The sequence below is a fragment of the Camelina sativa genome, chromosome 5, assembly GCF_000633955.1.
Source record: "Camelina sativa cultivar DH55 chromosome 5, Cs, whole genome shotgun sequence".
NCBI classification, from domain to species: Eukaryota; Viridiplantae; Streptophyta; class Magnoliopsida; order Brassicales; family Brassicaceae; genus Camelina; species Camelina sativa.
This window is the reverse complement of record NC_025689.1, coordinates 9606594-9633609: the sequence shown is the minus strand read 5'-3', so window position 1 is coordinate 9633609 and position 27016 is coordinate 9606594. Positions and strand designations below refer to the sequence as shown.

Below are 27016 nucleotides of genomic sequence, written 5' to 3'. Positions count from 1 at the left end.
ATTTCCGCTCTCTAAGTGCTAAACTCTGTACTTAAACCCAAAAACTCATTTGTTTCTGTTAACATTGCAGATATAGTTTTTGTAGCCAAGAATGTTACTGCAACAAGTTTGGTAAGAAAGAGAGAGGACTTTGTTCGTTCATATATAATGGACTGCAATCTTTACATGTAAAGTTGAATTGTTTAGTGAAATCTCTCTCACATGACGTCGGTACCCACGGGATCCACTGAGAAATGTAGGGCTACTGCTTTTTCTATAAACGGCTCAAACTGAGACATCCACATCTGAAAGTTAAAAGAGTCCCTAATTAATATTCACTTATAACATATACAAGAAAAATTGAAGAGTTGTAACAAAGTTTCCAGCTGATCTTAGTCTTACATCTTTATACTCTCTGCCCTCAATGAAAATCTCCATGGCATCAACTGCGCAGAGTATAAAATAAGCAAAGAGTGAGAGAAGAGATAGAAAGGAAAACAGAGGAATGCACACTGTTAGGACACTATAGGGAAAGTGATTACAGGAACGAAATCGAACTACTGCTGCATGTGTAAATTCCTTACTGCGGTCATTAAAGTTTGAACCTAGACATCGAAAATATCAAGGCGGCAATTATTGGTGTTAGCTATCTCTGAAATATAGTAGCAAATGCAAAAAAATTATTCTTCATAGGCACCTTGTGTGGACTGGACAATTAAAGATGGAAGGGAAGAAGCTAGCTGTGCAAAAGAATCCATTGCATCTTTGATGTTCTTGTTGGAAGCGCTCTTAGCAAAAGTAATCAGAAGAAGAAACTCTTCGCCATAGTTGTACTCCTGCCATGGGAAGTAACACTGATGAAACTAGGTAATGGTAGTAACGCTTTGGCTCTTACGCTATGGAGCTACTACATTGACAATTTGTGAAAGCAAAACTCAGATTATGAATGGAGTTGAGATCATACCTCACCCTTTCGAAATATTGCAAGAATGTCATCTTCGACCTCTGATTCATAGTCCAGATTAGTTAGCCCCTGATACATTAAAACCCCCACAACAACACATTTACATAGAGAAGAACACAAAGATGAGAAGACAGAACTAATGAGAGAAATGGCGTTTACATGTAAAGGCATACATGGCAGAATGGTGTTACACGTTCATTGAGAACTTTCAAGAAGAAAGGGTTCTCATAGAATTTGTCAAGGTCTTCCTTCTTCTGGAATCGCATGAAGAGAGCGTGCGTGTAATCTTCATTGTTTCTATCACCGATACAACCTGTGAAAGTAAAATGAACAGATAAGAGACTAGTTTTATAATCAATAATACACAGAGATTTTCTATTCTAGATTAGGAGCAAGAATATGAGAGCAGCGCTCACCTACAGATATAGCAACAATGCCTCTCATTTGATATTGAGTCGTGTAAAGATAATCAAGCATATCTTTTTCTTGTTCCTCAGATAAATCCTCTTTTGCTTTGAGTAAACACACATGCTCCACTACTTTCCTGTGGAACAACATAACAGAGGACTACTAGGTTGACACATACATTATAAAGTTGCAAACTTTAAACTTTCATATATAATGTTAAAGCCTACATGCCAAGACAGAACCTCAGATTTTAACACACACACATCAACCAACATAAGCTATACCACACAAAGGAGCTAAATTTAGTTTAAAAAACTGAACCTTGTCTTGTTCGACTTGGAACTAGCAATTTGATCATCAGAAGCGCATAATGTAACTCTAGGGTTCTTCGTTCGGCATTGATGCACAAACACACTTCCACCATTAGACCCAAATCCTGTCAATTTCAAGAAGAAGAATCTCTAGGTCACACAAACTATACTGAAACAGAGGAGGTATTTCGAACTGACGACACACAGTTAGATTCGAATTCGCCTACGGGGTATACTGGAAAAATCAAAAACTAAAATGTGGGCAATCTTCAAAGTACCAATCGATTTCTTCAAAACAAATTTGGCCACTCTAATTGCAAAAGGGGATGATAGAACGAGACCGAGCAAAAAAATATAACAAGCCCGCGACTTGATTCTGCTGAGAAAGATGAAGAGTCTAAAACCCAGAATAAAAACCCAAACTTTACCTCTTGTAAGAATTGGACGGGGGAGAGCTAAAGCTTGGTTGATCATCATCGACTTGGTACGAACTGTGGCGTACCAAGTCTGGCATTGTATCTGTTGCCTCTTTATCACTTTCTCAATATTAAGAGAGATTTTAATAAAGGAATAAGATTTTTCGGTTTGTGGTAGTTAATAGTTTTGTAAAACAAATCCTTTTTGCGCCACAAGATTCGTTATATTTTTTTTTTCCTTTTTGTAATAATTTCTAATTTTTCAAAATAGTTTTTCTATATACAGCTGATAATTTGATATATAAAAAAGCTTGTCCCATAAATATTTATATTATATAACTACAAACTTAACCATTAATGATATAAAATTATGTTTCATACTAAAAATTTTAAAAATATATATATACTAATTTTACAACGAAAAAAAAAAAAAAAATTTACAACGCATATGGAAATATAGTATCAAAATTGAAAATACGAGGAAAACCTTCTATTGCTTCATATGTGGTGGCCACAACTAGACCATCAAATAATTCTCTGAATTATTGGCAACTGACATATTTTCGTTTGGTATCACTTATAGTCTAATAGAACACTAGTTCCAATTTTAACGGATGTACCCGCATATTTTCTATTAGAACACTAGTTTGCAGGCAAATTTATAGAAATGTAATTATTAAAAATTGTGAAACTTTTACATAGTTTTTGAAAAAAAAAAAATTTCAGTAATATTTTTCTGATTGTGTATGTGATTAATAAAATAATGAAGAAAAAGGTAAAAGAAAACTAAGTAGAACAAAAATATGTAAAAAGATGGAGAAGATTTTGGAAAAAAAAGGGGAAAAAAAAAACTAAATAAAAGATATGGAATCGAATCCATATGCTTTCATAACTGCATGTAATGGTAATTCACTAATTTGGTTTTATAAATGTCACTAGAGTACTAGACCAATAACATATCTAACAATGTGGTCTCAATTTTTTACTTAATATTGTGTGGCTAATGTATGGCTAATGTGGTCTCAATTTTGCCTGCCTAATGTATGGCTAAAGCTGTCAAATGGTCCCGAACGGACCATTTGAACATTTATCTATATGGGCAAGTTGGATAGTTCCAAATAGACAATGATCCTAAAAGTGTCCATGTCCACTAAAATTATTTCTAATTGGTCATAATCATGGACAACCCATTTTTATTTCTATTTTTATTTCTGCTGTTTTTCACTTATAAAATCTGAATTTTATTTTTGTTATTTTCTTTTATAAAATCTGAATTTTATTTTGTTGTTTCTTTTCTAAAATCTGATTTTTTGTTTTTTTTCTTATAAAATCATTAATTTTGTGGGAAATTATGAAATTACATTTTCTCACCAAAACCAAAATTAGAGAATCTACTTTTAATCATGATTTTCAATTTGAATTTAGTAGCAAAGTCAACAAAACAACAATACAAAGTAAACAACACAAAACATTAAAATCTAAAATTTAATTTTTCCCCCAAATTGTAAAACCTAGATTTTTAAGAAATTTGGGCTGCCCACTGTCCAAATGGTTATGTCAATTTGATCCGCGAGTCTAATGGTCTTTTGTCCATTAAAACCATGTTATTTTGGGCGTGACCATAACCGCCCATAACGATGTAGATATAAGCTCATCCACAGACAGACCGCCCAATTGACAGCTATACGTATGGCCAGGACTGCTAGTTTATCTTCTTTGGGCGAAGAGAAACAGTGATGGTTACAAAATAATTGGTAAACATGTTAACCACAATATAATCCTTTGTTTTTTATGATGCATAAACCTTGATTAAGAACATATCAATATCCATTTAGTCAATTAACATTCTATTTGGTTCAATCACAATGTACATCCGTTCAAGCCTTACACGCTTTAATTCCAAACATTCTTAATTTTCATATGCATATAATCATTTCAAATAGATACTTTTTATCATAAATAATTACAATGCGATTATTTTACTGGGCAAAATCGGTTCAACATTGGACAATCTCAAAAACACTTAATAAGTATATTCCCACGTAGTGTCTTTATGTGTCTTTTTTTCTTAACTTGGCACTTAAAAATGCGATGTGTCTTTTTCCTAAGATACATTGTAATATGAGTCTAAGTTAAAATCGTATTGACTAATATTGCTTTAAATATTTTTGAATACATAAATACAAGATTATTGAATACATTTTCAAATTTAATCTACAAGTTCAATCCCAAAGTCAGGTTAGGCACGTGTACATGAGTTAATTGTACTCTTCAATTTCCAATGAGATAAATATACAACACACATAGTAACATATTATCTTCTTTAAAGTTAAGCATTCGTGTAGTAAGTGCCTATACTATATATGGTTACGACTTTATCCAAAACAGAGTCAAAACCATAAAACAAATTATTCGTTATTCACCTTCTAAGTAAAAAAGATAACTCTCCAAACATGAACTTACCTTGCAAGCAAAGTATTCTTATCTTCATCTATTATTTCCCATTACTTAACCTTATCTTCACTAAGATTGTTGTTGTCATTATAATGTCTTTAACGATCGGAAGATTCTAAAAGGAAACTCAAGACAATTTTACATAGCTTTATTACAACAATTATTTGAAATCTATACGTAGTTGCGAGTTACCAAAAAAATAAAGGGGTCTAATAAATATATCAATATATGATAATGGATCATTCTGATGAGAAGATACAATATTGATAATAAACTAATTATGTGAGGTGTCAAACTTTTTACACATTAAACTAGTGGAAGCAAAGACTTGATGAATCGTCACATTAGCCTAACGAAGCTTACCAAATTAAACAAATGAATAGAATACACGGATCAGTGTTCAAGATTCGAAAGGAATCTTTAGGTTTTGTCAAAAGAAAAACACAAAGTGACCAACCAAACCAACGAACCAATTCGGCCGATTTGGCACTTTTTTTCTACTTTCTTTCCTTCGCTTCTCATTTTCCTCACTAGTTTTAAAATAATCGTATAGATTTGGTACCATGCCCCTATTTTCTAATATGTTGATATCACACGACACCCATAACTCTCAATAATATGCCATTTTATTTAACAAGTTCATTTATTTGTTATATCATTGAGGAAAACTTGACATTGTAACATTAGAAAAAAGCTTTATGATATAATTTTATTATTTCCAAGACTAAAAATTTGGTTAGTCAAAATACAAACAGTGAAAAACACATGGGATATTAAGAATTTGAATGTAAAATAAACTTCAACACTTTTCTTTTACAGGCCAACAAACCTTGAAACTCTATATATAATTTAATACTTGTCCAAACTTAAAAAATTGAGTTTGGTTTATAATAATCGTGATTATAGTAATATACATGTGATCAATCGAAGATTTGGAGACTAATAAACTACATTGATCTCCCCTAAATTGGAGATCTTTCACTAATTTCAACCCCTAAAGTTTCTAACAATTCACCCAAATGATACGAAATCAAATTTTACAATCCCCCCACCAATACATTTTCACTAGTAATTAATAATCAATTCCTCATGTGACCCACTAATCATTGTTCCTTAACATCTCGCTCTCACCGTAATCCAATCCCCACCCTCCATATCACATCTGGGTCCATCCAACCCACCAACACATCTCAGCCGTCCGATCCTCTCCGAGTAACAACCCCACAAGCTTAAACGGTCTAGATCTCTCGAACCCTTCTGTAATTCCTCTGTTTCTTCTTCCTCTTCTTCCTCCACTGATCTCCAAAACGTTTGATCTGTCACACTTGTCGGTGAGCTTGAAACAAAACCGGATGCCAAATCCTGTTCAATGTCCGGTTTAGTTATCAGAAACGGATGGTTTAGGAGTTGTGTCGCTGTCCATCTCTCCTTTGCTTCCCTCTTCAAACACTTTTCCAAAAAATCCTTTGCGTCTTCCGCAAGCAAACAAGGAAGCTCCGGAGTCTCACCCGAATACCCGACCCGATATAGAACCGAAAGCGGATCATCCCTTGCCTCCGTCCACGGTGGAGACCCGGTAAGCATCTCAATCACCGTGCATCCAACCGCCCATATATCACTCTCTTTCCCCTGTTTCTCCCCACGCGCCACCTCAGGAGCCATAAACGCCGGCGTTCCCATAACCATCAGCTCGAATTCCGGGTCAACCCGTTTTGCACACCCGAAATCCGCAATCTTGGCCTCACCTTTCTCAGCAAGAACCACGTTACTCCCCTTTACATCGCAATGTGCGATCCCCTCGGAGTGTATATACTCCAATCCCTTTAGTATCTCGCGCGTGTACTTCACGACACGAGTCTCGTCGAGTCTTCCTCCGTTTTTCGCCGCCGCCTCGGTCAACGTACCGTACGGTGCGTACTCCATCAGAAGGTTATACGTAACGACGCCGTTTGACTCTCTCTTGGTTTCGGATCCTCTGTATCCGATCACGTAAGGAGAATCCAACGACGAGAGGATCTTAGCTTCTCTTTTCAAGAACTCTGATCGGTGAAGCTCGGAGGATTTAACGGCGAGGACTTCTTCTGAGTTGTGACAAGTGGCGGCGTAGACGGTGGCTGTAGAGCCTCGGCCTAGGGTTCTTCCTCTAGTCCATTCCATTTGGAGAAGACTAGAGAAAAGCTTCTTTTTTTTTTTGGTTTTCTTTGTTTAAATTTGTTTTTTTCCACTCTGCTTATTCAACAGAAGGTTTATATAAGGGCGAACGATTTTTTTTTTTTTTGGTTTGCTGTGAATTAGATAGTGTATACTTTTGGTAACATCCAGTTTATATCTACCAACGCTAAAAAATATAAATTATGGGAATATAATAACGTATATATGTTCTTGAGTGTACACGTGGATTTCTTTTTGAGGTGGATAACCAAATGTAACCCGTTTTTTGATTTGATTTTGATATTTTAATTAATTCTAAAAGAAACCCAAAAAGAGAAAAAAGAAAATGTGTAGAATATGTGAGGTTTTGAAGAATACAAAAATTGAGAAACGTGAGTGAAATATCAACTGGCGTGTGCCGTGGCAGTGGAACGTACGTATCTAACGTAAGTTTCGTTTGAGTATATGGCAACGTGGCATTTTTTTTGTTTTCTTTTTCGTTTTGACGAGCCTGTACTCTTGATATTACAGTCTCTAGAAAGGATGACGTGTCTATATTTGGTTGGTGAAAGAGCCTTTTTAGTTTCTGCTCCGACCAGAGTAGAGTTACGTAATAATCTCCCGGAGCTACGTGTCCACAATGTTTAGATGCTACGCGGTGGTTCAAGAGTGGCCTAAAATGTTTTTATTTTGTGTAAAAGGAAGAAATAGTTATTTAGAATTATTGATTATTTGTGGTTACTTATGAGTTTGGTATTGGAAAAAATGAAATTAGTGGAGAGGAGAAGTTGGGCACTTTGGTAGATTTTGATCGATTATCTATCTATATCTATCTGCACACTTGGAGCTTTGTTGTTACATTTCGTAATCGTTTTTATCTTTTTTTGCATATACACGTTCTTCAGAATTTTTGCCAGAAACTCTTTTTTTTTTGGGTTATAATTTTACAATAGAAGTCCTGTCCAAAAAAAAAAAATAGAAGTCTTGTCTGACAACGTTTTCGATCTGTTGTCTATGGTCTATTATTTGTTTATGACAGTTATTATTTTGTATCTTTTTCCTAACAAAATAATAATAATAAATTATAAGTCATTATAATTTTTTTGCTCAAGTAATATGTGAAAAAACTTAAACCCATTGTTATCCAAGCAATTAGGAGCTTGGTCATTTACAGAAAACAGAAATTAAGATTTATAATCCTAGCAAAACGATCTAATATTAAACAAACAGTTGCGAAATTTAAATATCGTGGTATAAAACTAACCTATGAAACTTCTCAAATAGAGAGAAGAAGACACTTAATAAAGAGTTCAAATAAACCTACATTATCATTTAGGACCTAAACTAAAATAAATAAAAATCTCAGTCCTTTGGATTTGTTTTTTTTTTTTTTTTTTTTTTTNCTAGTTGTGTAATATTTAAATTTATTTTCTTTAAACAAAATCACTGCCAAGATTTGGGATATGATTTTTCCAACGGAGACCTCTCACACCAATGCTATATAATATTAAACTCGATTAGTTGTTTTCTATAATTTTAGTCAACTTGTTTCATATAGATAATAGACGTTCGTTAAACAAATATTGTGACAAGCATACCAAATTTCAACAATAAAAAAGATTAAGAAGCTTCTATTAATGAAGCGATCGTTTACCCCTTGGGAAAGAAAATAAACGAAAGTGAGCGGTGGTTTTAACCACCATTAATCGGTTGAGGTTTAAGAAATAATAAACAATCATTTTCAAATATGATTAGGTCTGTTTTATGGTTCTAACTTACAACTTACATTCAAATTAAAGTCAAGTTCACATATAAAATTACGACTACTTAGGCTAATTAATGATGATCTTTCTTTCCTCACCTTTCTTTCGTTATTTACACTCCAAATAGCTATTTCATTATCAGTTTTTTAACCCATTTTTTAATAAACATTTTAGTGACTTAAAATACAATATAGCTAACGTATTATATAAATTCCATATAATTTTCTGAATATCAATGTGGGTGGGGTGGCAATATATAAGCTTAAGAAGAATTGTGTAAAATGAAGATTTTGTTCATTATGTTATATAGATTTTGTTATCTAATTTTTTTTTTGGTGCAAAAGATTTTGTTATCTAATATATATTAAACGCCTTTTGACAAACATACAAAACTGTTTTTTTTTTTCCTTTGGTTGAAGAAAGTCAAAAGACTCCAAACTTTTAAATGTAACATGTCAAGGCGTCGACCGAAATATTAGATTTCATTACACGATCAAATGTTCCACAAATGCCTCTCAGTAATTTTTATATTGTCTTTATAGACCTTACAATTTTTTTCATTGCTCCTCCATGAATTAGAATTCAGTATCTTTTTAAAAGTATATAACATCGGATATCCATACTTTTACCAAAACACACACCTACTCCAAATCCGAAAACCTACTTTAGTAATTATAAACATCCAGCTTGAAATCTAAGGGATCATGTAGTCTACAATATGTGCTTGTATTAGGGACCATTGTATAAATATCTATAAATATCTACACTTATGTTATATTTCATATTGTAAAGAGTCTTGGTTTTCAAGTCTAGAATATTTTCTAGGGTTCTTGGGATTGTATATATACTCTTGTTAAGTTTAATGAGAAGATCAACTTTGACGCCTACCACATTGTTAGTTTGCTACACAGTAAATTAATCGAATCCGTGTTTTATCAAGTTTATGTTTCTAGTTTACAACGCAACATGGATCAACTAGTCGTAAGCAACTTAAGGTACTGTTAAGCATATTCTTAATTTTTCAGAACAGGTTAATAGATTAATAATTATTATAAATATAGATTCTAATGTTGAATCGTGACTCATCACATCATTAGTAGTTTAAATTTGTCGAACAACAAGTATAATCCCCGTGTTGTTTGGTAGGCTTTTCCAGTACGTTCGTAAGATATGATATACTAACTACTATACACAAAACATTTAAATACGGAAATGTGTAAAACTAATGCGTGTTTGCAACACATGTCATGAAAATAAGGAGGAATGTAAAAAGAGCAAGAACGCCTACTTCAAGCAACAACCTACTCAATTTTAATTATATATACATAATCTCACTAGAAAACTAAAGCAACAAAAAAGGAGGTGGAAAGGAAAAAAAAGAAAATGATTACCGAAAAAATGTTTCAGAAAATAAAAGGAAGCACTTATGCAACTTAAGCTTGTGGTGACGTTAAATAACGCAAGAACTATACATTCAGAATTTCAGATTATGAGTTTATGACTTACCATAACTTTCTTTAAAATTATGAGATAGAAATTTCAAAAACTTATTTTCAGTTTGAATTGATCTATCATTCACAACGCAACTTTTTATTTAAATTTGTCTCAACCACAGAAATATATTTATCAATAAAAATTTAAGACATATTTATTAATTATGCGTGAGAAAAGCAAAATAGACCTCTTTCGTTGCTTCAAGATATAAACTCAAGATAGCAAGAGTAAGACATAAGGAACTTATATTCTCTTCTTTTTTTCTTTTCAGAAAAACAAATCTAGATGCTTTTGGATTATAAATTTATGATAATGAATCAACTTTATATGGTCCATTTCTTGTTCACTTTACTTCAATCGTTTATTGTTTTAAAGATTTTTATGTGTAGCTTGTAAACTTTAAATGTTAAAATTTAACTTTTAATTATTTGCAAACGATTTGCTTACATTACACACTAGTCATCGATGGTACTCAAAACCCGTGTCAATACTTTTAGTCATACAATCTTTTAGTTTTATTTATTTAGCCGCAGAATAAGACACCCAGCCAATGATATCCCCCAAACAATCATCTCCAATGATTAGAAAAATCAATATTAATGAAATAGTATTTTCACGGTGTCAATATGTCTAACTAAATTAATACACAAATTAAATATAACGTTATCTCTACAGAAGTATTCTTGAAATCTTGTTCATATTTTTTCCAAATAATTCTTTTTAAAGATAGGCTAGATATTATTTCTGGTAAAAAAAAGTGGACTGTGCACTCCCAAAAAGCAAAACAAGTAGATCAAACGAACATGAAGAAGGAATTCATCTCAATCACATTTTGATGTGAAGGTTTAACGAGCCTAGTTTATATGTCTGGATAGCTACCTTTTTAGGTCCAAACCAAACATTAATGAAGTATCGATATCTCATTTTCACAGGAGAATTTCTACCTTTTTATGGGTTTGTTTTTTTTTTCTTACAACTTTGATGGTTTGTTTATTCTAAACAAATCTTCCAACGGGTGAATATAATTTACAGGCCTGTCAGTGATTATATAATAGTAAAAAATATGTTATTGTTTTAAAACATATTTGTTTCTCACTTTTTGTTGTTGTTGTTGCTGCTTATTGTTTTTGTCTCACTTGCCATTGGTCATGAATCGCGTGGTTCCTTTACCTCATGCACGTTTTATGGGTTTCTTTCTTCTACTACTATAAACATACTAATTTTACAGAATCACAATTTGTCGGTCGATTTGATATTGTTTTGGTGTCATTATATTTGTCGGCATGTGATACAAAAGATGTTTGGGAAAAAAACTGAGTGACGTAGTTCTTATGTGGTGAGAAAATGTGAACAAAGCTGGCTGGCCCCGGAGTGTTTAGCGGCTTCAAGTTGTTAACCGACACTACACTTCAATTCACAAGATCAGCACAAGATCTAAATTTGTTTATCAGTGCGTAAACGTGTTTACTACTGAATTCTGTTTCTTACGCACTTGTATTTTTTATCTATTAATATTTAAGTTCCAATTAGTAAAGTGTAAAACTTTGAAATCTTGGAATAAAATTGATGAATAACTTGCGGAATCTAAAGATTTTGTGAATCCTAATCATACACGTAATCTCATTTCTTAATTGCATGTATTGATCCGTATGTCTATTATATCCTGGATTTGTACCATATAGTGTCCTTCCTATGCTTGCATTATGTTTTTATTAGTTTTTTTTAAATAATTTTATTTGACTTTTTTTAATTAGATTTTGATGATGAAATGGGTACGGTTGTTAACGTAAATGTATTTAATTAAACTCATGTGTATCCCCTATATAATAAAACAGAAGTATACAACTTCTTTTTGTATACTAAATAATTTTAATAAGCTGGTTACAAAATAGGTTATAGATTAAATATAGATTGGTTATTAAAAAAGGTTATAGATTAATTGGTCAATTCGTGGACTATAGAAATACACTTAAGAATATCTTAATGAATCATTTTAAAGAAAATATTCCAATAATTTATACAATTTCCAAAATAAAATCTTTAGTATTTCATGTATTGTTACAAAATATATATTGTTAGACATAAAACTATACTGTTAGGTGTAAAAAGGAATAACATCTTGGTAATTAATCACACTTAATTGTGATTTCCGAAATCTTATTGTACAATTGAAAATAAAATCTTACCTAAGCACGGATCATATTAAAAAACTTTCACCAAACATATTCAAAAATTAAAATAAAAACAAACAACAAACATACCATTTCTCATACATAAAATTACAAAATTAACAATATAAAACTTACAAAATATGTGTCTTTTCAAGCCATCATATTTAGCATATGATTTTATTGCATAATGTTTATCCAAATTTTTTTTTAAAAACAATCATATAAAAAGAATTTTAACCCGTGCTCTAGCACGGGTCCTAATCTAGTGATTTATTAATTAATCATACATAAATAAAAATTGTTCAAATCCCTTCCAATTTGGTTGGTGTAGTGATACTAAAATACAATCTTGTTTGTAGTGTATTTCTCACAAAATGCGTACATGTGATTACACGTTTTACCAACCAGAACATTAGTGTCGATCAAATAGAAGAAACTGAAAAATTACCAAAGCAGGAAGCCACAAAACAGGCTTTGTGCAGCTATGGGGACCGAACTGTAATTATAGTCTTAAACATACACAGCTGAATATTAGCTGTTGAAACATTTATGCTATTAAATTATTAATCAACATTTAGACTTTTAGACTTTATGCATACATTAATACTTTATACACACATTTACAAATACTCTTTGCCGACAAACCAAAATTTTTTTAAAAAAAAATTCATAGAGACAATACTGAAACACGTGCTATTTTAAAATTTATAAATAACGAAAGGAAACGATCAGTTGTCCTATCATTTTCGAATTCTTGTTGATATGATAAGAGGAGCTTAACATTGGGGCTTAAATTGAGTTCACATTGTCCAGTAAATGCTATGGATGGTTCCCCCATGTATTCATAATTGAGCACTTATTACAAGATGATAACAGACTTTGGCGGTTAAACTACATCTACATATCGATATCAGTTTAACTCGTTACAAACACAAAGACGAGAGGAGAGACACACATCGATATTCAGTTGGAATTTTATTAAAAAAAAGGTTCGAACATTTTCCACAAGCAAAGATACACCTTTATTTGATTCAGACAAGACAAGAGTCCTAAAGAGTAATGTCCTTATTTGAGACGGGGCTTAAAATGAAGTATTGTCTCAGAGAAGAAAGCTTTCAAGCCAAGTAATGTTTCATCCAGGAGTTGAAGCGAGACCAAGCAAGCTCCACAGCGGCTTCGTCTTCATCAGAAAGTCCCATGCTTTTCCTTCTGCTCACTCCTTCTGGACTCCTGTTCAAGAACGCGTGCCCGTTCCCTGGATAGATGTGAACCTCGTTTGCTACTCCCGAAGCTTTGAGCTTCTCTTCGAGATTCTTCGCTGCCTGCAATGGTTGTAATAATCCTTGGATTCATGATCTCAGGTAAACTTTCACGCTATTGGAAATGTAAATGTAGTGGTATGTGTATACATACCGTGACATCAGAGAAACCGGCAAAATTGTCAAGCTCTCCAAAATGGGCCTGAATAGGTGCCTTGGCTTTTGCTGGATCTGCAAGCTCTGAGGAAGGGGTTCCATAGAATCCAACAACAGCATCCACCTCTGGTACCAAAACAGAGCTAGCTATAGCTAGTGCACCTCCCATACACATTCCAGTCACACCAACCTATCACCCCAATTATAAATTATCTGCCCTTTTAATAGAATCTGAAAGCAATTAGTTCAAATTTTGGCTACCTTCTTCGAGCCATTAGCTTTAAGCCAATTAACAGAAGCGCTTATATCCTTAATGGCACCTGGCCAGTCAAGACCATCCATTAAATGCTGCGCCTCAGCAGTATCCAAACCAACCTTTCCTCGATACAAGCTACAAACAATAAGAAAACGTCCGTAAGAAGAAGACACTCAAAAAAAAGATCCATACTTTTTAACAAAACTGAACCTCAACTTGGAAGAAGCAACTCACTCAGGTATAAGAGCTTTGAAACCAGGCTCAAGTTTAGAGATTTTAATAGCGTGGTTCTTGATCTCAAAGTCAACACCCCACCATTCTTGAATCACCACAATTCCAGGTGCATCATCTTTACCAACCACATACGCATCAAACGTCTGACCAAACATATCATATAAGTTTCCATTTGAGTAAAATCAAGCCTTATAGAAGAATCACATATACAGCCAAATACTAAATTAACCACACTGTCCCTCTTAAAATTAATCAAGTTCTACAACTAAATCTGATAAAGACTAAAACTTTCAAAACCTCTTACTCTCATTCCCAGTTTCTGTTACCAGAGAACAACCATCAAAATGAGAAAATCTGAAATTTTTCTATACGATTCAGGTACTATGTATAAAAAGATCGAAGCTTTACAGTGTCATCTCTTTGGATCTGGATTTTCTTGAAAGCAGAATCGGCCATTGATCGGACTGATAAGCGAGAAAACGAAGGAATCGAGGATCTAGAGAGCGAATAAGCCTTTCCGATTGAAGAAGAGAAGAATCTAGAAGATGAAGATGACATTGTTTGCGAAGAAACGAAACTAACTCAGAGACAGAGTCAACCCAAACCGACGTAATCACGTAAACGACATCGTTCTGTTAGCGTGGGCATTTGGGCTCAGTTTGATTTTTTATTGTGGGCTTAAAAGGCCCAGTTGATTAGAAGTAATTGTTTTTGTATTTACCGATACAAAATAAAATAGAGTTAATTAAAAGAAATACCATGAATAGTAAAAAAATTTAGTCAAAATGCCGCTTTGTTCACTTCTTTTCCACAATACCACAACCCTCACTTAAAAATACATAAATGTTCTTCTATGAATATTATGCTGCTGATAGACAAGATACAGATGACGGACAAAATGCGGATGATGGACAAGATGTGGATGATTGATAAGATGCCGATGACGGACAAGAAATGATAGACAATATGCGGATAATAGACAAAATGCAAACGATGGACAAAATTAGAATAATGGACAAGATGATATGGAGAAAGATGCCGGACAAGATCTACATCATCCTTTTTTGGTCCACCATCCTCGACATCCTCTTTTGGTACACCATCCTCTATGCTATCACTTTTGGTCCATCATCCTCCACATCTTCTTTTGGTTCACCATCCTACATGTTATCACCTTATCCATCATCCTCCACGTCATTTTCTTCTTCATCATCTTCTCATCCTTCTCCCTATCATATTGTCCATCATTTTTTGTATCATCTTGTCCATCATCTGCATCGTGTCCATCAACCGCATCTTGTCCATTATATTTATTTTGTCCATTATTTTCATCTTGTCAATCATATTTATCTTGTCCATCAACCACATCTTATCTCATCCTTCTCCTTATCATCTTGTCCATCATTTTCTGTATCATCTTGTCTATCATCTGCTTCTTTACCATCAATCGCATCTTGTCCATCATATTTATCTTGTCTATCATCTTATCCACTATCTTGTCCATCATCCGTACCTTTCCTTCCAAAACTATGAAAAAGACACAATTTTTCCGCTTCTTTACTTCATTATTATCACGAGGGTAAAATCATCTTTTGATATTATGCCATAAATTTATTTTATGCCATTTTCTTTAAGATTTTGAGAATGTGGCATTTGTGAAAACTTTTTTAAAAAATGTATCATTTTTGGCAAAAATCCTGGATGTTTTGTCCTTCATTCAAAAAAAAAAAAATAGATGTTTTGTCCAAAAAAAAATATAAATGTAAGACAATAATACCACGTGAATAGTAGCCGCACATTTCTGATTCTGGACTATATAGGGTGAGTGCGTGGAGTATGTCGTAGAGCTCCAAAAAAAAAAAAAAACGGCCTGCACTGCTTTGCTGCTACATACTATGGTTTGTCTCTTTTCTCCCAATAATTAAGCTTATATTATACACATTTATTTAATTACATATAAGACGTACGTTACTTATATCTTTGTGTGTGTTTTTTTGTAACAATGACACATGACGAACTTAATTTTTGTTTTTGTGAAATTCGTGGTTTCTCGATTTCATGATAACGACTCAATGATTTTGTCCTGTTTCTATTTGGGGTCTTAAAGCCAACTGTATATATGAACGTTAATTATTATTATTATTTTTAATTAAGAGATAAACAAGGCTTGCAAAATCGATATCTAGATAATAGTGAAAAATATGATGTAGAAAAAGAAAAAAAAATCAATCACAAAATATCGACCAAGAGATGTCATATGTATTAAGTTTATACATATCCTTATAGTTCTTTATATGAAATTTTGAATTTAAACGCAATATGGTAGTGGTACCAACCCAATCCCATATGATTAATTCTCGTTCCGGGAATAGTGCACGTAACGCATAGCCACAACCTAATCGGGGACAAATGAGAAGTTCATTACGTATCTTTTCCATTCCTGAAAAGGCGATGCAAAGAAATCATTGTAAATTATTGATTTTCATATTTGTTATTTCCATATTTTTTTTTTGTAGTATAATTAGTTAATTACAATGAAGCGTAACGAGACTTCTTTTGTCTGACGAGAGATGATTACTCGTTATTCATCACAAGAGCAAACGGTGTAAAGAAACAAAACTTTATCGTTATCCTAATTTGAATCAGACCACAAAAAAAAGCCCCATCACAAATAGACAGTGATATATTATATATACATATACCGTAACACGTAACATGCACACATTTTATATATGTGTTAGTAAGTAGTAACGTATTCTTGGTGAATTGGTTGTTAGATTAATAATGTCAATATGAGTAATTGATTCGTTGATAATTTTTTTTTTGTATGGAATATACTTAAGACCATACGTTCAGTCTAGTCGTAATATCTAGAAGTCAAATTCCAAATTTACGAATGTCCATACTCGACTAAAGTATGGTAACTTCTCTACAGACTGGGCTGTTGTTTTCAATCTCCTCACGAATAGGTCAGTCGGCAGGGTTCAATTGTTTCTAGGTACTCTGATATTCTTTCCAGCTTCTAGTTTATTCACTATGGAAGGAGCGCAACGGTAGACGGTATGGGGAAGTTCACACTCCACCGGCTTAGCTACTCAAAAGGCTAGATAAAGATGTCCGCAACAGATTGACTTCCATAAGAGAGCAAGGTGATGGTTGCTGTTTGGTTCACGACACACTAGGGACATCATTCATAATTTTTTCTGCCTTGAACGTTTTGTTAAAAGATTCAAATAACTGATGCATTTGATGTAAAAACGTTAGACCATTTTCGAATAAATTTTACATTTTATTCAAAAAACAAATTTCAAATTTACGTGAAATTCATTATTCTAACTTTTTCAATGTCTATATATTTTGGCTTCCGTAATAAATATATATATATATATATATATATATATATATATATATATTTACATTAAATTTTACAATCTATACATATATATGTTTTATAATAATATACTTTTTGCTTTTAAATTCATGTATCCAAATGACAACTAGTCCAATATCAGTTGACAAATTTATCTTTGTCTGTTTTCTAGATAATAGTTTTAATAACAACACAATATCTAGAGATCTACTCTATTTTTATCTCTTCTTAGTTCTCACCACTCCTTTTATTATAAGTCTATATATGTGTATTAGTATCTATCTTTTTATTTTGTCAGAATACAGTACACATCATATACACACAAGCACTCGTAGACGCGAGGCATTATTTAATCTAACCCGTTGGAAACATATCAAAAACATCCCCGCAAGAAAGGACACAAAAGATCCTCCAGCAATGGCGGGGTCAAGTTCTTCCCTCCCTCCTCTTTGCGAGAAGATCTCATACAAAAACTATTTTCTAAGAGCTGTAGATCTCACGATTCTAGGCCTTCTCATTTCTCTTCTCTTGCATCGAATCTTACTTATGAAACAAAGCGACAACGTATGGGTTGTGGCTTTTCTCTGTGAATCTTTTTTCACTTTCATATGGCTGCTTATTACCTGCATAAAGTGGAGTCCTGCTGAATATAAACCGTATGCTGATAGACTTGATGAAAGGTATCATTTCATATATTTTACCTACACACGTTTATATACACTAAACCAATATTCTTACAAAATTTGTATTAAGTGTATTATTCATTATATATATCTTTCTACTCTTAGTGGAGTACTAAATAGCAAATATTTTTTATTTTTTATTTTAGTTAACTGGCATAGCAATTTTTAATATCAGGGTTCATGACCTACCATCCGTAGATATGTTCTTGACCACGGCGGATCCGGTAAGGGAGCCGCCGATTCTCGTTGTGAACACCCTGCTTTCTCTGTTAGCCGTGAACTATCCGGCAAACAAACTAGCTTGTTATGTTTCGGACGATGGATGCTCACCTCTCACTTACTTCTCTCTCAAGGAAGCTTCAAAGTTCGCCAAGATTTGGGTTCCGTTCTGCAAGAAATACAATGTTAGAGTTAGAGCTCCTTTTAGATATTTCTTGAACCATCCGGCCGCAACAGAAAGTTCCGAATTCAGTAAAGACTGGGATATGATGAAGGTAAAAAAGGGTTTGTCACAAATTTTAATTAATGCAATTATTGAAAATGAGTTTTTTTTTTGGTGATAATTTAAAGAGGGAATACGAGAAGTTATGCCGGAAAGTGGAAGATGCCACCGGAGATTCCCATTGGTTGGATGCAGATGATGACTTTGAAGCTTTCTCAAACACAAAACCAAATGATCATTCAACTATAGTTAAGGTATTATTTCTACAATTTATCAGAGTTAAATGTTATCTCTAACTATATAGTAAAAAAGTTAATTTTCATTTCAGTCATTTGGATAACAAAAAGGTTAATTTTATCTTTTTTTATGTGTTTATGTGAAGGTGGTATGGGAGAACAAGGGAGGTATGGGAGACGAGAAAGAGGTCCCACATTTTGTATACATTTCAAGAGAGAAAAGACCAAATTACTTTCATAATTATAAAGCTGGAGCCATGAACGTTCTGGTTAGTGAATTTTCTTAAACATCTTTCTCTCTCCTTTTTTATTTTTTATTTTATTTTACAATTTCAAGGGATATACAGATTTATGCATCTTTTCAAGAAAGGTAAAACGGTTATGGAGAAAGTGACATATACTTCCCGAACCCAACCATATACATAATAGTATTATATATACCATATGTTCCATGTGATAAATATGGGTGCAATCACTCTTTACATTTTGTTGCATACTTGCATGTGACAATCCACATTAATTTTAAAAATGAAAGGGTAACCAAAAAGTTCCGAACCTAGGTCTATAATCTTTTCGAGTATGGGGGAGTAGACTAGAGCATGCTAAGTCCTCTTCGCATTGGCTTATTTGAATTCAAACGCTCCCCTTTCTCTCTCCTTTTGGATAGCCAACGAGCTAGTGATATCGGGTGTAACCATGCATTATGCATAGCTATTTAATGTGATGATTGAGCGTAAGATGAATTTGAACAGGTACGAGTGTCAGGGTTGATGACAAATGCACCATACATGTTGAACGTAGACTGCGACATGTATGTGAATGAAGCAGATGTGGTGCGACAAGCAATGTGTATATTTCTACAAAATTCGATATCGAATTCAAACAATTGTGCTTTTGTTCAATACCCTCAAGATTTCTATGATTCTAACGCCGATGAACTCGTCGTCTTACAATCAGTTAGAGTTCTCTTCCTTACTATTCATTTGTTTATTTCTAATGTTTTTTTTATAAAATCTTCTTTTAGCTCATATATTTCTTTTGTTACATCAATCCATACTTAATTAATCGTCTTTGTTTTTTTTATTTGTTGAAATTTAATTAGTATATAGGACGAGGAATTGCGGGAATCCAAGGATCAACATATGCTGGCTCAGGATGCTTCCACACTAGAAGAGTTATGTACGGTATTTCTCTTGACGATTTAGAAGATGATGGAAGAAGTCTTTCTTCAGTTGCTACAAGTAAGTACTACTGAGCAAGGTTACAATATATGGGCTAGACTATGCTAGATTGTATAACGTAAAATATGATACTTATATCATAAATAAATAAAAAGTACTACTGTGCAAATTCATAAGAGTTTTCTGGCTATTCACGTTTTCACAAAGTTATATATTACAAGTTATAACCAATCTCTCTTAGCGTGAAATTTTTTAATGTTTGAACAATGTAATAATTTTACAATTTCATCGTTCTAATCTACAGATTAAGGCCCTGTTCATTTCATCATTTAGAATTTCCATCTAGATGATCTATTTTAATGATACATCTAAATGATTCATCTCAATATCAAATGATCCAACAAATAAATCAAAAATATAGTTCATTTGGATGATGCATCTAAATACAAATGAGTTTGTTTGGATGAACCATCTCCATCCAAATGGTCCAATTAGAATCATCCAAATGAGTTTTAAATTTTTGCCTAAAATTTTAAAACTCATTCAGATGATCCATGTAAATGATTTTTGATGATGCTCATTTTTTTTGACAAAAACGAACAACATTTGAATTGTTCATTCAGATGGTCCATCCAAATGAATAAACGAACATGCCTTAAGTTATTTAACTCTTTAATTTGTCATTAACGGCTCTTGTCTTTTATTTGATTAAGGGAGCTATTTGGCTGAAGAAAATTTAGCGAGAGAATTTGGGAATTCTAAAGAGATGGTGACATCGGTGGTCAATGCATTACAAAGAAAACCAAATCCCCAACACTCATCCCTTACCGACTCTCTTGAAGCGGCTCAAGAAGTTGGGCATTGTCACTACGAGAACCAAACCAGCTGGGGCAAAACCGTAATTATCTTTATCTGCTCTGTTTAATCAATAATCACTACTCTTACCCATTAATAATAACGCCTTGTTGTGAAAAAATAACCCATAATAGTGTGTTTGCTATATACTGTATATGAATTGTGCAGATCGGTTGGTTATACGGTTCGACAACAGAAGATGTGCACACAGGTTTAGGAATCCACTCGAGAGGGTGGACTAGCTCATATATTTCTCCGGATCCACCTGCTTTTCTTGGGGCTATGCCACCGGGAGGACCAGAGGCGATGGTCCAGCAGCGGCGATGGGCGGCAGGAATGCTCGAAATACTTTTCAACAAACGGAGTCCATTGATCGGAGTGTTTTTCCGGAAACTAAGATTCCGACAAAGCTTGGCTTATCTTTACATTCTCACTTGGGGTCTAAGGTCAATCCCCGAGCTCTTCTATTGTCTACTGCCTGCTTATTGTCTACTCCACAACTCTGCCTTATTTCCCAAGGTGGCTCTCTTTCTCTCTCATTAGCAAAATTTGAATTTGGGTAATGACAAAGGGGATGACACTAGCATAAACCATTAGACTCAATCTATCTCATAATTAAAATAATCGCTTCAATATTGGTTTATTTATACTCATACCATATAACGTACTAATCTAGGGAGTTTAATGTTTATTTATTTTTAAAATTTTTTTGCTGTTGTTTGTGGCTCCAGGGAGTTTATTTAGGCCATCCTTAATGGGATAACTTTCCCCCTGTTCTAAGCCCAATAAATAATAAAAATAAGAAACAATGGGCTTAGATCAATATTTTTGATCTTGGTTTAGAACTGATCCAAAGGGTGTTCTAATATTTTTCCTCTCCTCTGATTGGTCGAAAAAATGAGGGAGAGAAGGTTAATTTTTTCATTTCTTTCATTCGCAGCAAATCGTGTCTAGGGTTTCTTTATTTTCTGGAAAAGGCGACAGCTTCGTTCTCGCCATCCTTGCCGCTGAAGCTCCATTTTCCGGCAATATAAACACCAAAATCGAAAGGATCTTAGCTAGTTCCGTCCTATTCCTTCCTTGTCTCCGTCGTTGTCTCCGTCGTTTCCGTTGTCCGGCTTTTGGCAAATCGAAACCAAATCTCGATCGAAATCAAAATCAAAATCGACTCGCCTTTGTCTCCTCCTCTCCTTTGTCGGGCAAATCTCCGGTCATACAGAGAAGGTTTGTCACAGTCGTTTCCTCTTTCAATCTTTGAATTAGGTTTTATCGATTTAGGGTTAATCTCAAATCTGTAAGATTTTGGTTTAGGGTAAACGATTAGGTTTCAGTGTAGTACAAGATTTGGGATTAATAATTATACGATTATAGTATAGGATTTGGGATTAATCTATATCTATCTATGATTGAATTCCGAGAGTTGTATTTAGATTTTTGTATCAACAATAAAACTGATGAATTAAACTTGAAATTTCTTTGTCTCGGAGTTTGTAGGTGAGGTCAACAAGTGGAAACTACACCGGATTCTTCAAGAAATCTGCGTTTGCTCGAAAGATAAAGGTTAGTCGCAAGGTTGGATTCTTGAATTGAGTTGTGATATTAGTGTTTATTCTGTGATTATAATTGGTTATGGTTTGGTTTTGTGGTGTCGGATGTTAGACATTGTTGTTGTCAAGTAAGTGTCTCTTTGTTTTGGTCTTTATGTCTCACCATATTTGTTTTGGTTTGGTATTGGTTTCATTTTGTGGTGTCGGATGTTAGACATAGTTACTGTCAAGTAAGTGTTTCTTTGTTTTGGTATGTCTGTCTCACCATCTTTGTTTTGGTCTGTTTTTGGTTTCGTTTTGTGGTGTCGGATGTTTTATCATTTGGTTTGTTTGTATGTCTCTTAGTTTTGGTTAGATTTGACTTGTCGTTGTGATTGTAGTTTTGTTCTGTAGGTTTGAGTGTGTGTAAGGACTTGTGAAACTGTCTGCTATTTCTAAAACTGTCAAAAATTTGTAAAATTTTCAAACTTGTGAAACTGAAAAAAATATTCAAACTTGTGATAGGTTTGAAACTTATGAATGCTTCACCAAATATAGTTGAGTAGTTAACAAATCTTTGAATGATTTACTTAGAAAAAATAGTAAATGACTTTTATTTACTACTGATTTGACTGAAGTAGGTTGTTGTTATTTACAATTAAAACTCCCTAACAACTCCTAACTTTTGATTAAATGATGGCTTCTTAACTTCTCTATATTTTCGTCAAACCGCTTTGCTTCTTAAGTCCATCTTGTTTTATTTCTCTTCTATCATCCTTCTTTTTGGCTCTTTCTTCCAATCTATCATAACTTTTACTTCTCTTCTAACATCCACCTTCGAACAATATCTTTTCTTTGTTTAATTCTGATTGCTATGGAATCAAACAATACTCCTAACAATCAGTCTCAACCCTACTTTAGCCTTCTTAACTTCCCATATGATAGCTTTGCTCCCAATTTAACATTGGTTCCTCTCAAATTCCTTATTTTAGTTCACAACCAAGTTCACTTCCGAGTGAACAGCCAAGTTCACAACCAAGTTCACAGCCGAGTGAAGCTCCTAGTCAAACAGAAGAGACAGCAGAACAGCGAAGGGAGAGAAGGCTATGGTCCACCCAAGATGATATGCTATGTTTTAATATGCTATGTTTAGTTATGTATGCGCCCTGACTATCTTGTTTGTTGTCTAAGCGAATATATGTTTTTAATGAATCCATTTTCTTTGTTTATGCTAAATGTTTTTCATGAATGTGTATGTTTTATATGTGATTCAATGTTTAGAATGGATCAATGTTTATGTTTGTTGTTCACTGTTTTAATATGCTGTATGCTATATGAACCCATGTTTAACTGTTTTAATATGCTATATGCTTCGGTTTCAGGTTGAACGAAGAAATGGACCGTGATTATGACTATGGTATAAACAGCCCATTAGACTATAGTACTGAGTCATCAGAGGAGGCTGAGACTTGTCACTATCCTCCGGAACCAGCTCCTGCGATTGGATTCACAAGCCTCCGGAACCAGGTCAACGTACCAGCTCCTGCGATTGATCCAGCTCAACTGAATCTGCTCAACGAACAGGTGATCCAGCTCAACGACCAAATGATCCACCTCAAGGTACTTGTGATCCAGCTGAAGGATCAAGTGATCCAGCTCCAACACCAAGTGATACAGCTGACTGACCACGTGAACCAGCTCAAGTAATGTCTCGGATGTGTGGTTGTTGTTTGTTTTCGGATGTGTGGATGTTGTTTGTTTTCGGATGTGTGTATGTCTACCCGTGAATGTTGTTGTGTGGATGTTGTTTGTTTTCGGATGTGTGTATGTGAACCCGTGAATGTTGATGTGTGGATGTTGTTTTGATTTTTGTTTAGACTAGTTTGATAGTATGTGAACCTGTGAATGTTGATGTGTGTATGTGAACCCGTGATGTTTAGTATCATTTTGTTTCTTTGGATTTTAGTTTCATCACTTGTATATATGAGATGAGAAGAGCACAATGTTTTTTCATCAAAAACAAACATTTGCTCCTTGCACCAAAATAAACATTTCTTCCTTGCTCCTTCCTCCTTGCTTCTCTCTACAACAACAAATAATTCTTTTTCTTCTTTATTGCTATGGCTTCTTCTTCCAACAATTTTAACAAATTTCACTATCATTATGATCCAAATAATGATAGTATGAACCAATTTTTCCAAGAGCAATATAATAATCAATTTGAAGCTGCTGAAGAGCAAATTCCGGAGGAAAAGACTACACGTACGCATATCGATAGACAACGGGAAGAAGGCCACGAACGTTTGTGGAACGATTATTTTAGTGATAATCCGACTTACACGACGAAGCAATTTCGCCGACGGTTTCGCATGAACAAGTCATTGTTCTTGCGTATTGTCAATCGTCTCAGTGAAGAAGTTCCATATTTTAAACCAAAAAAGGATGCAACTTTCCGGAATGGTTTCTCACCGATACAACAATGTACTGCTGCAATTCGATTACTAGCATATGGGCTTGGGGCGGACTCGGTTGACGAATATCTACGTATGTCTGAATCGACTTCTCGTAAATGTTTGGAACATTTCGTCGTCGGAATAGTTGACTTGTTTGGCGCTGAATACCTACGCCGACCCACACAAGCAGATCTTCAAAGGCTACTCTTTTACGGAGAACTGCGGGGTTTTCCCGGGATGGTTGGGAGCATCGACTGTATGCATTGGAAGTGGAAAAATTGCCCAACCGCCTGGAAAGGAATGTATTCACGAGGCACCAGTAAACCAACAATAGTTTTGGAGGCGGTAGCTTCACAAGATCTCTGGATATGGCACGCATTTTTTGGAGCTCCAGGTACTTGTAACGATTTAAATGTTCTTGATCAATCACCAGTATTTAATGACATTATTTACGGTCGAGCTCCCGAAGTTACGTACTATGTCAACGGAAATGAATATAATTTGGCTTACTATCTGACGGATGGTATTTACCCGGAATGGGCGACATTTGTTAAATCCATCCCACAACCACAACATCCGAAACATCGTTTGTTTGCAGAAAAACAAGAAGGTGCACGAAAAGATGTTGAGCGTGCATTTGGAGTCCTACAATCTAGATTCGCCATGATTAAAAATCCATCTCTTTTATGGTCAAAGGGTAAGATTGCATATATTATGAGAGCATGTCTCATACTCCATAATATGATTGTCGAAGATGAACGAGATTCATACACACTCTATGACGCACATGAATTCCAACAAGAAGATGGAACCAGAAATATTCCGGATCTTTCGTTTTCAGTTAATATGTCTACAAATCTTGAGGGTTTAGGTGATGGCCATACAATAGTTCGTGATCGACAAGCACATCAGAAATTAAAGGAGGATTTGATAGAGCATATCTGGAATAAATTTGGTAATATGTAATATGTTAGTTTTTTTAACATTTTATTTTCAAGTTTATAAGTAAGCAATTTAAATGTTATTTTATAAGTTTTTATAATTTGTGAAATATTTATGAATATTATATTATTAAATCTTATGATCTTAAACATGTTCTCCCAATAACTAGCTTTTTAACAAAAGATCTTAACTACTGATCTTACATTATTTCACTTTATATTTATTCTAAGAACACCATAATTAGTTTCCCCATTTTTTTTCTCTATGATCTTAACAACTGATCTTAGATTATTTACACAATATATTTAATCTAAGAACATGAAAAATAGTTCTCCCATTAAGGATGCCCTTAGGTATAATCATCACACTTGTGGGGATGCATTGTCTTTACACCCTATGGGAATTTATGAGCCTTGGTTTCTCCGTGCAATCGTGGTTTATCTCCCAATCATTTTGGAGAATAAAAAGCACGTGTAGTTGGTTGTTTAGCATCCTTGATATCATACTCAAGTTTCTTGGAATTTCGAAAACTGTCTTCACTGTCACTAAAAAGACTATGCCCAAGACAAGGTCAGAATCTGGATCCAGAAAATCTCCACAAGAAAATGATTGTCCAAACCAAGATTCCGGTAAATTTGAATTTGATAGCTCGCTGTATTTTCTGCCCGGCACATTTATCGTGTTAGTGAACCTAGCCGCTCTAGTCGGTTGTTCGGTGGGTCCTCAAAGATTGAGTCATAGTCACGGAAGAAATAGTTCCGGTATGGCAGAGGCTTGTGGATGTGTTTTGGTGGTAATGTTGTTCCATCCATTTCTAATGGGCATGTTTGAGAAGGAAAAATATGGTATCCCATTGTCTACTCTTTCTAAAGCTGCCTTTTTAGCAGTTTTATTTGTTGTTTTCTCTTTGGGAAACTAGTAGAGTGATATATGGGTTTGTTATGCACACAACGTTAAGTTTATCAACGCATTGTCTCAGTTGATAATGCTATTTATGCAATTAGTTTTCTTCTTTATTATATACTAGGTGCTTCCCCACGCAACGCGTGGGTTGTGGTGTAGTTGGCACTTTCTTGTTTTTTTTTTTGGTCTTTTCGTTTTCTCTTTTGTATTATTTCGTTTTAGTTAGGCATATACAGGCTTTGCTGTTACTTTTATTTATACACTATATGTTTATACCATTTCGTTTAGATGTGTATAATTGTGGCGTTTATTTTTTATGAGTTATGAAGATGTTGTTTCTTGCTTTTGAGGATCCAATCTTATCATTGACTGATATTGTTTCCAATACATTTATTGTATTATAGATTTT

The 27016-nt window shown here is 34.0% G+C and overlaps 4 protein-coding genes across 6 annotated transcripts; 1 reads left to right on the top strand and 3 right to left on the bottom strand.

The window, feature by feature from the left end:
* Positions 32 to 2202, bottom strand: LOC104786334. Of its 2 annotated transcripts, none has more exons than XM_010511706.1 (9): positions 2091 to 2202; positions 1673 to 1787; positions 1360 to 1487; positions 1117 to 1256; positions 944 to 1012; positions 677 to 815; positions 522 to 584; positions 382 to 425; positions 32 to 284 (listed from the first exon to the last, which is right to left on the bottom strand). In XM_010511706.1, the coding sequence occupies exons 1-9, from the start codon at positions 2137 to 2139 to the stop codon at positions 198 to 200; spliced, it is 834 nt and encodes a 277-aa protein (XP_010510008.1). In that variant the 5' UTR covers positions 2140 to 2202; the 3' UTR covers positions 32 to 197. The 2 variants fall into 2 exon arrangements, with proteins under 2 accessions (XP_010510008.1, XP_010510009.1); XM_010511707.1 differs by having other exon boundaries at positions 564 to 584.
* On the bottom strand, positions 5306 to 6818 carry LOC104786333 (mitogen-activated protein kinase kinase kinase ANP1-like). Its single transcript, XM_019245806.1, has one exon. It carries the CDS (start codon positions 6687 to 6689, stop codon positions 5646 to 5648), a length of 1044 nt encoding a protein of 347 aa, XP_019101351.1. The 5' UTR covers positions 6690 to 6818; the 3' UTR covers positions 5306 to 5645.
* LOC104786332 (protein usf) lies at positions 13058 to 14614 on the bottom strand. Its single transcript, XM_010511705.2, has 5 exons — positions 14425 to 14614; positions 14017 to 14159; positions 13788 to 13917; positions 13525 to 13716; positions 13058 to 13433 (listed from the first exon to the last, which is right to left on the bottom strand). Exons 1-5 carry the CDS (start codon positions 14572 to 14574, stop codon positions 13227 to 13229), a joined length of 822 nt encoding a protein of 273 aa, XP_010510007.1. The 5' UTR covers positions 14575 to 14614; the 3' UTR covers positions 13058 to 13226.
* On the top strand, positions 17679 to 24725 carry LOC104786331 (cellulose synthase-like protein B3). Of its 2 annotated transcripts, none has more exons than XM_010511701.2 (11): positions 17679 to 18066; positions 18245 to 18563; positions 18640 to 18765; positions 18894 to 19016; positions 19500 to 19703; positions 19850 to 19988; positions 20642 to 20826; positions 20952 to 21302; positions 21724 to 22007; positions 22269 to 22343; positions 23692 to 24725. In XM_010511701.2, exons 1-10 carry the CDS (start codon positions 17804 to 17806, stop codon positions 22279 to 22281), a joined length of 2007 nt encoding a protein of 668 aa, XP_010510003.1. In that variant the 5' UTR covers positions 17679 to 17803; the 3' UTR covers positions 22282 to 22343; positions 23692 to 24725. The 2 variants fall into 2 exon arrangements, with proteins under 2 accessions (XP_010510003.1, XP_010510005.1); XM_010511703.2 differs by having other exon boundaries at positions 22278 to 22343; positions 23692 to 24461.

Excerpts from the sequence above, each read along its gene's own strand:
- LOC104786331 (XM_010511701.2), top strand. The coding sequence starts at position 17,804 with ATGGCGGGGTCAAGTTCTTCCCTCCCTCCTCTTTGCGAGAAGATCTCA. Across the intron at positions 18,067-18,244 it reads GCTGATAGACTTGATGAAAG|GGTTCATGACCTACCATCCG; the intron begins GTATCATTTCAT and ends TTTTAATATCAG. Across the intron at positions 18,564-18,639 it reads AAGACTGGGATATGATGAAG|AGGGAATACGAGAAGTTATG; the intron begins GTAAAAAAGGGT and ends GATAATTTAAAG.
- LOC104786332 (XM_010511705.2), bottom strand. The coding sequence starts at position 14,574 with ATGTCATCTTCATCTTCTAGATTCTTCTCTTCTTCAATCGGAAAGGCT. Across the intron at positions 14,160-14,424 it reads AGATCCAAAGAGATGACACT|ACGTTTGATGCGTATGTGGT; the intron begins GTAAAGCTTCGA and ends ATGTTTGGTCAG. Across the intron at positions 13,717-13,787 it reads AAGCTAATGGCTCGAAGAAG|GTTGGTGTGACTGGAATGTG; the intron begins GTAGCCAAAATT and ends TTGGGGTGATAG.
- LOC104786333 (XM_019245806.1), bottom strand. The coding sequence starts at position 6,689 with ATGGAATGGACTAGAGGAAGAACCCTAGGCCGAGGCTCTACAGCCACC.
- LOC104786334 (XM_010511706.1), bottom strand. The coding sequence starts at position 2,139 with ATGATGATCAACCAAGCTTTAGCTCTCCCCCGTCCAATTCTTACAAGA. Across the intron at positions 1,488-1,672 it reads TCCAAGTCGAACAAGACAAG|GAAAGTAGTGGAGCATGTGT; the intron begins GTTCAGTTTTTT and ends GTTGTTCCACAG. Across the intron at positions 816-943 it reads CAATATTTCGAAAGGGTGAG|GAGTACAACTATGGCGAAGA; the intron begins GTATGATCTCAA and ends TTCCCATGGCAG.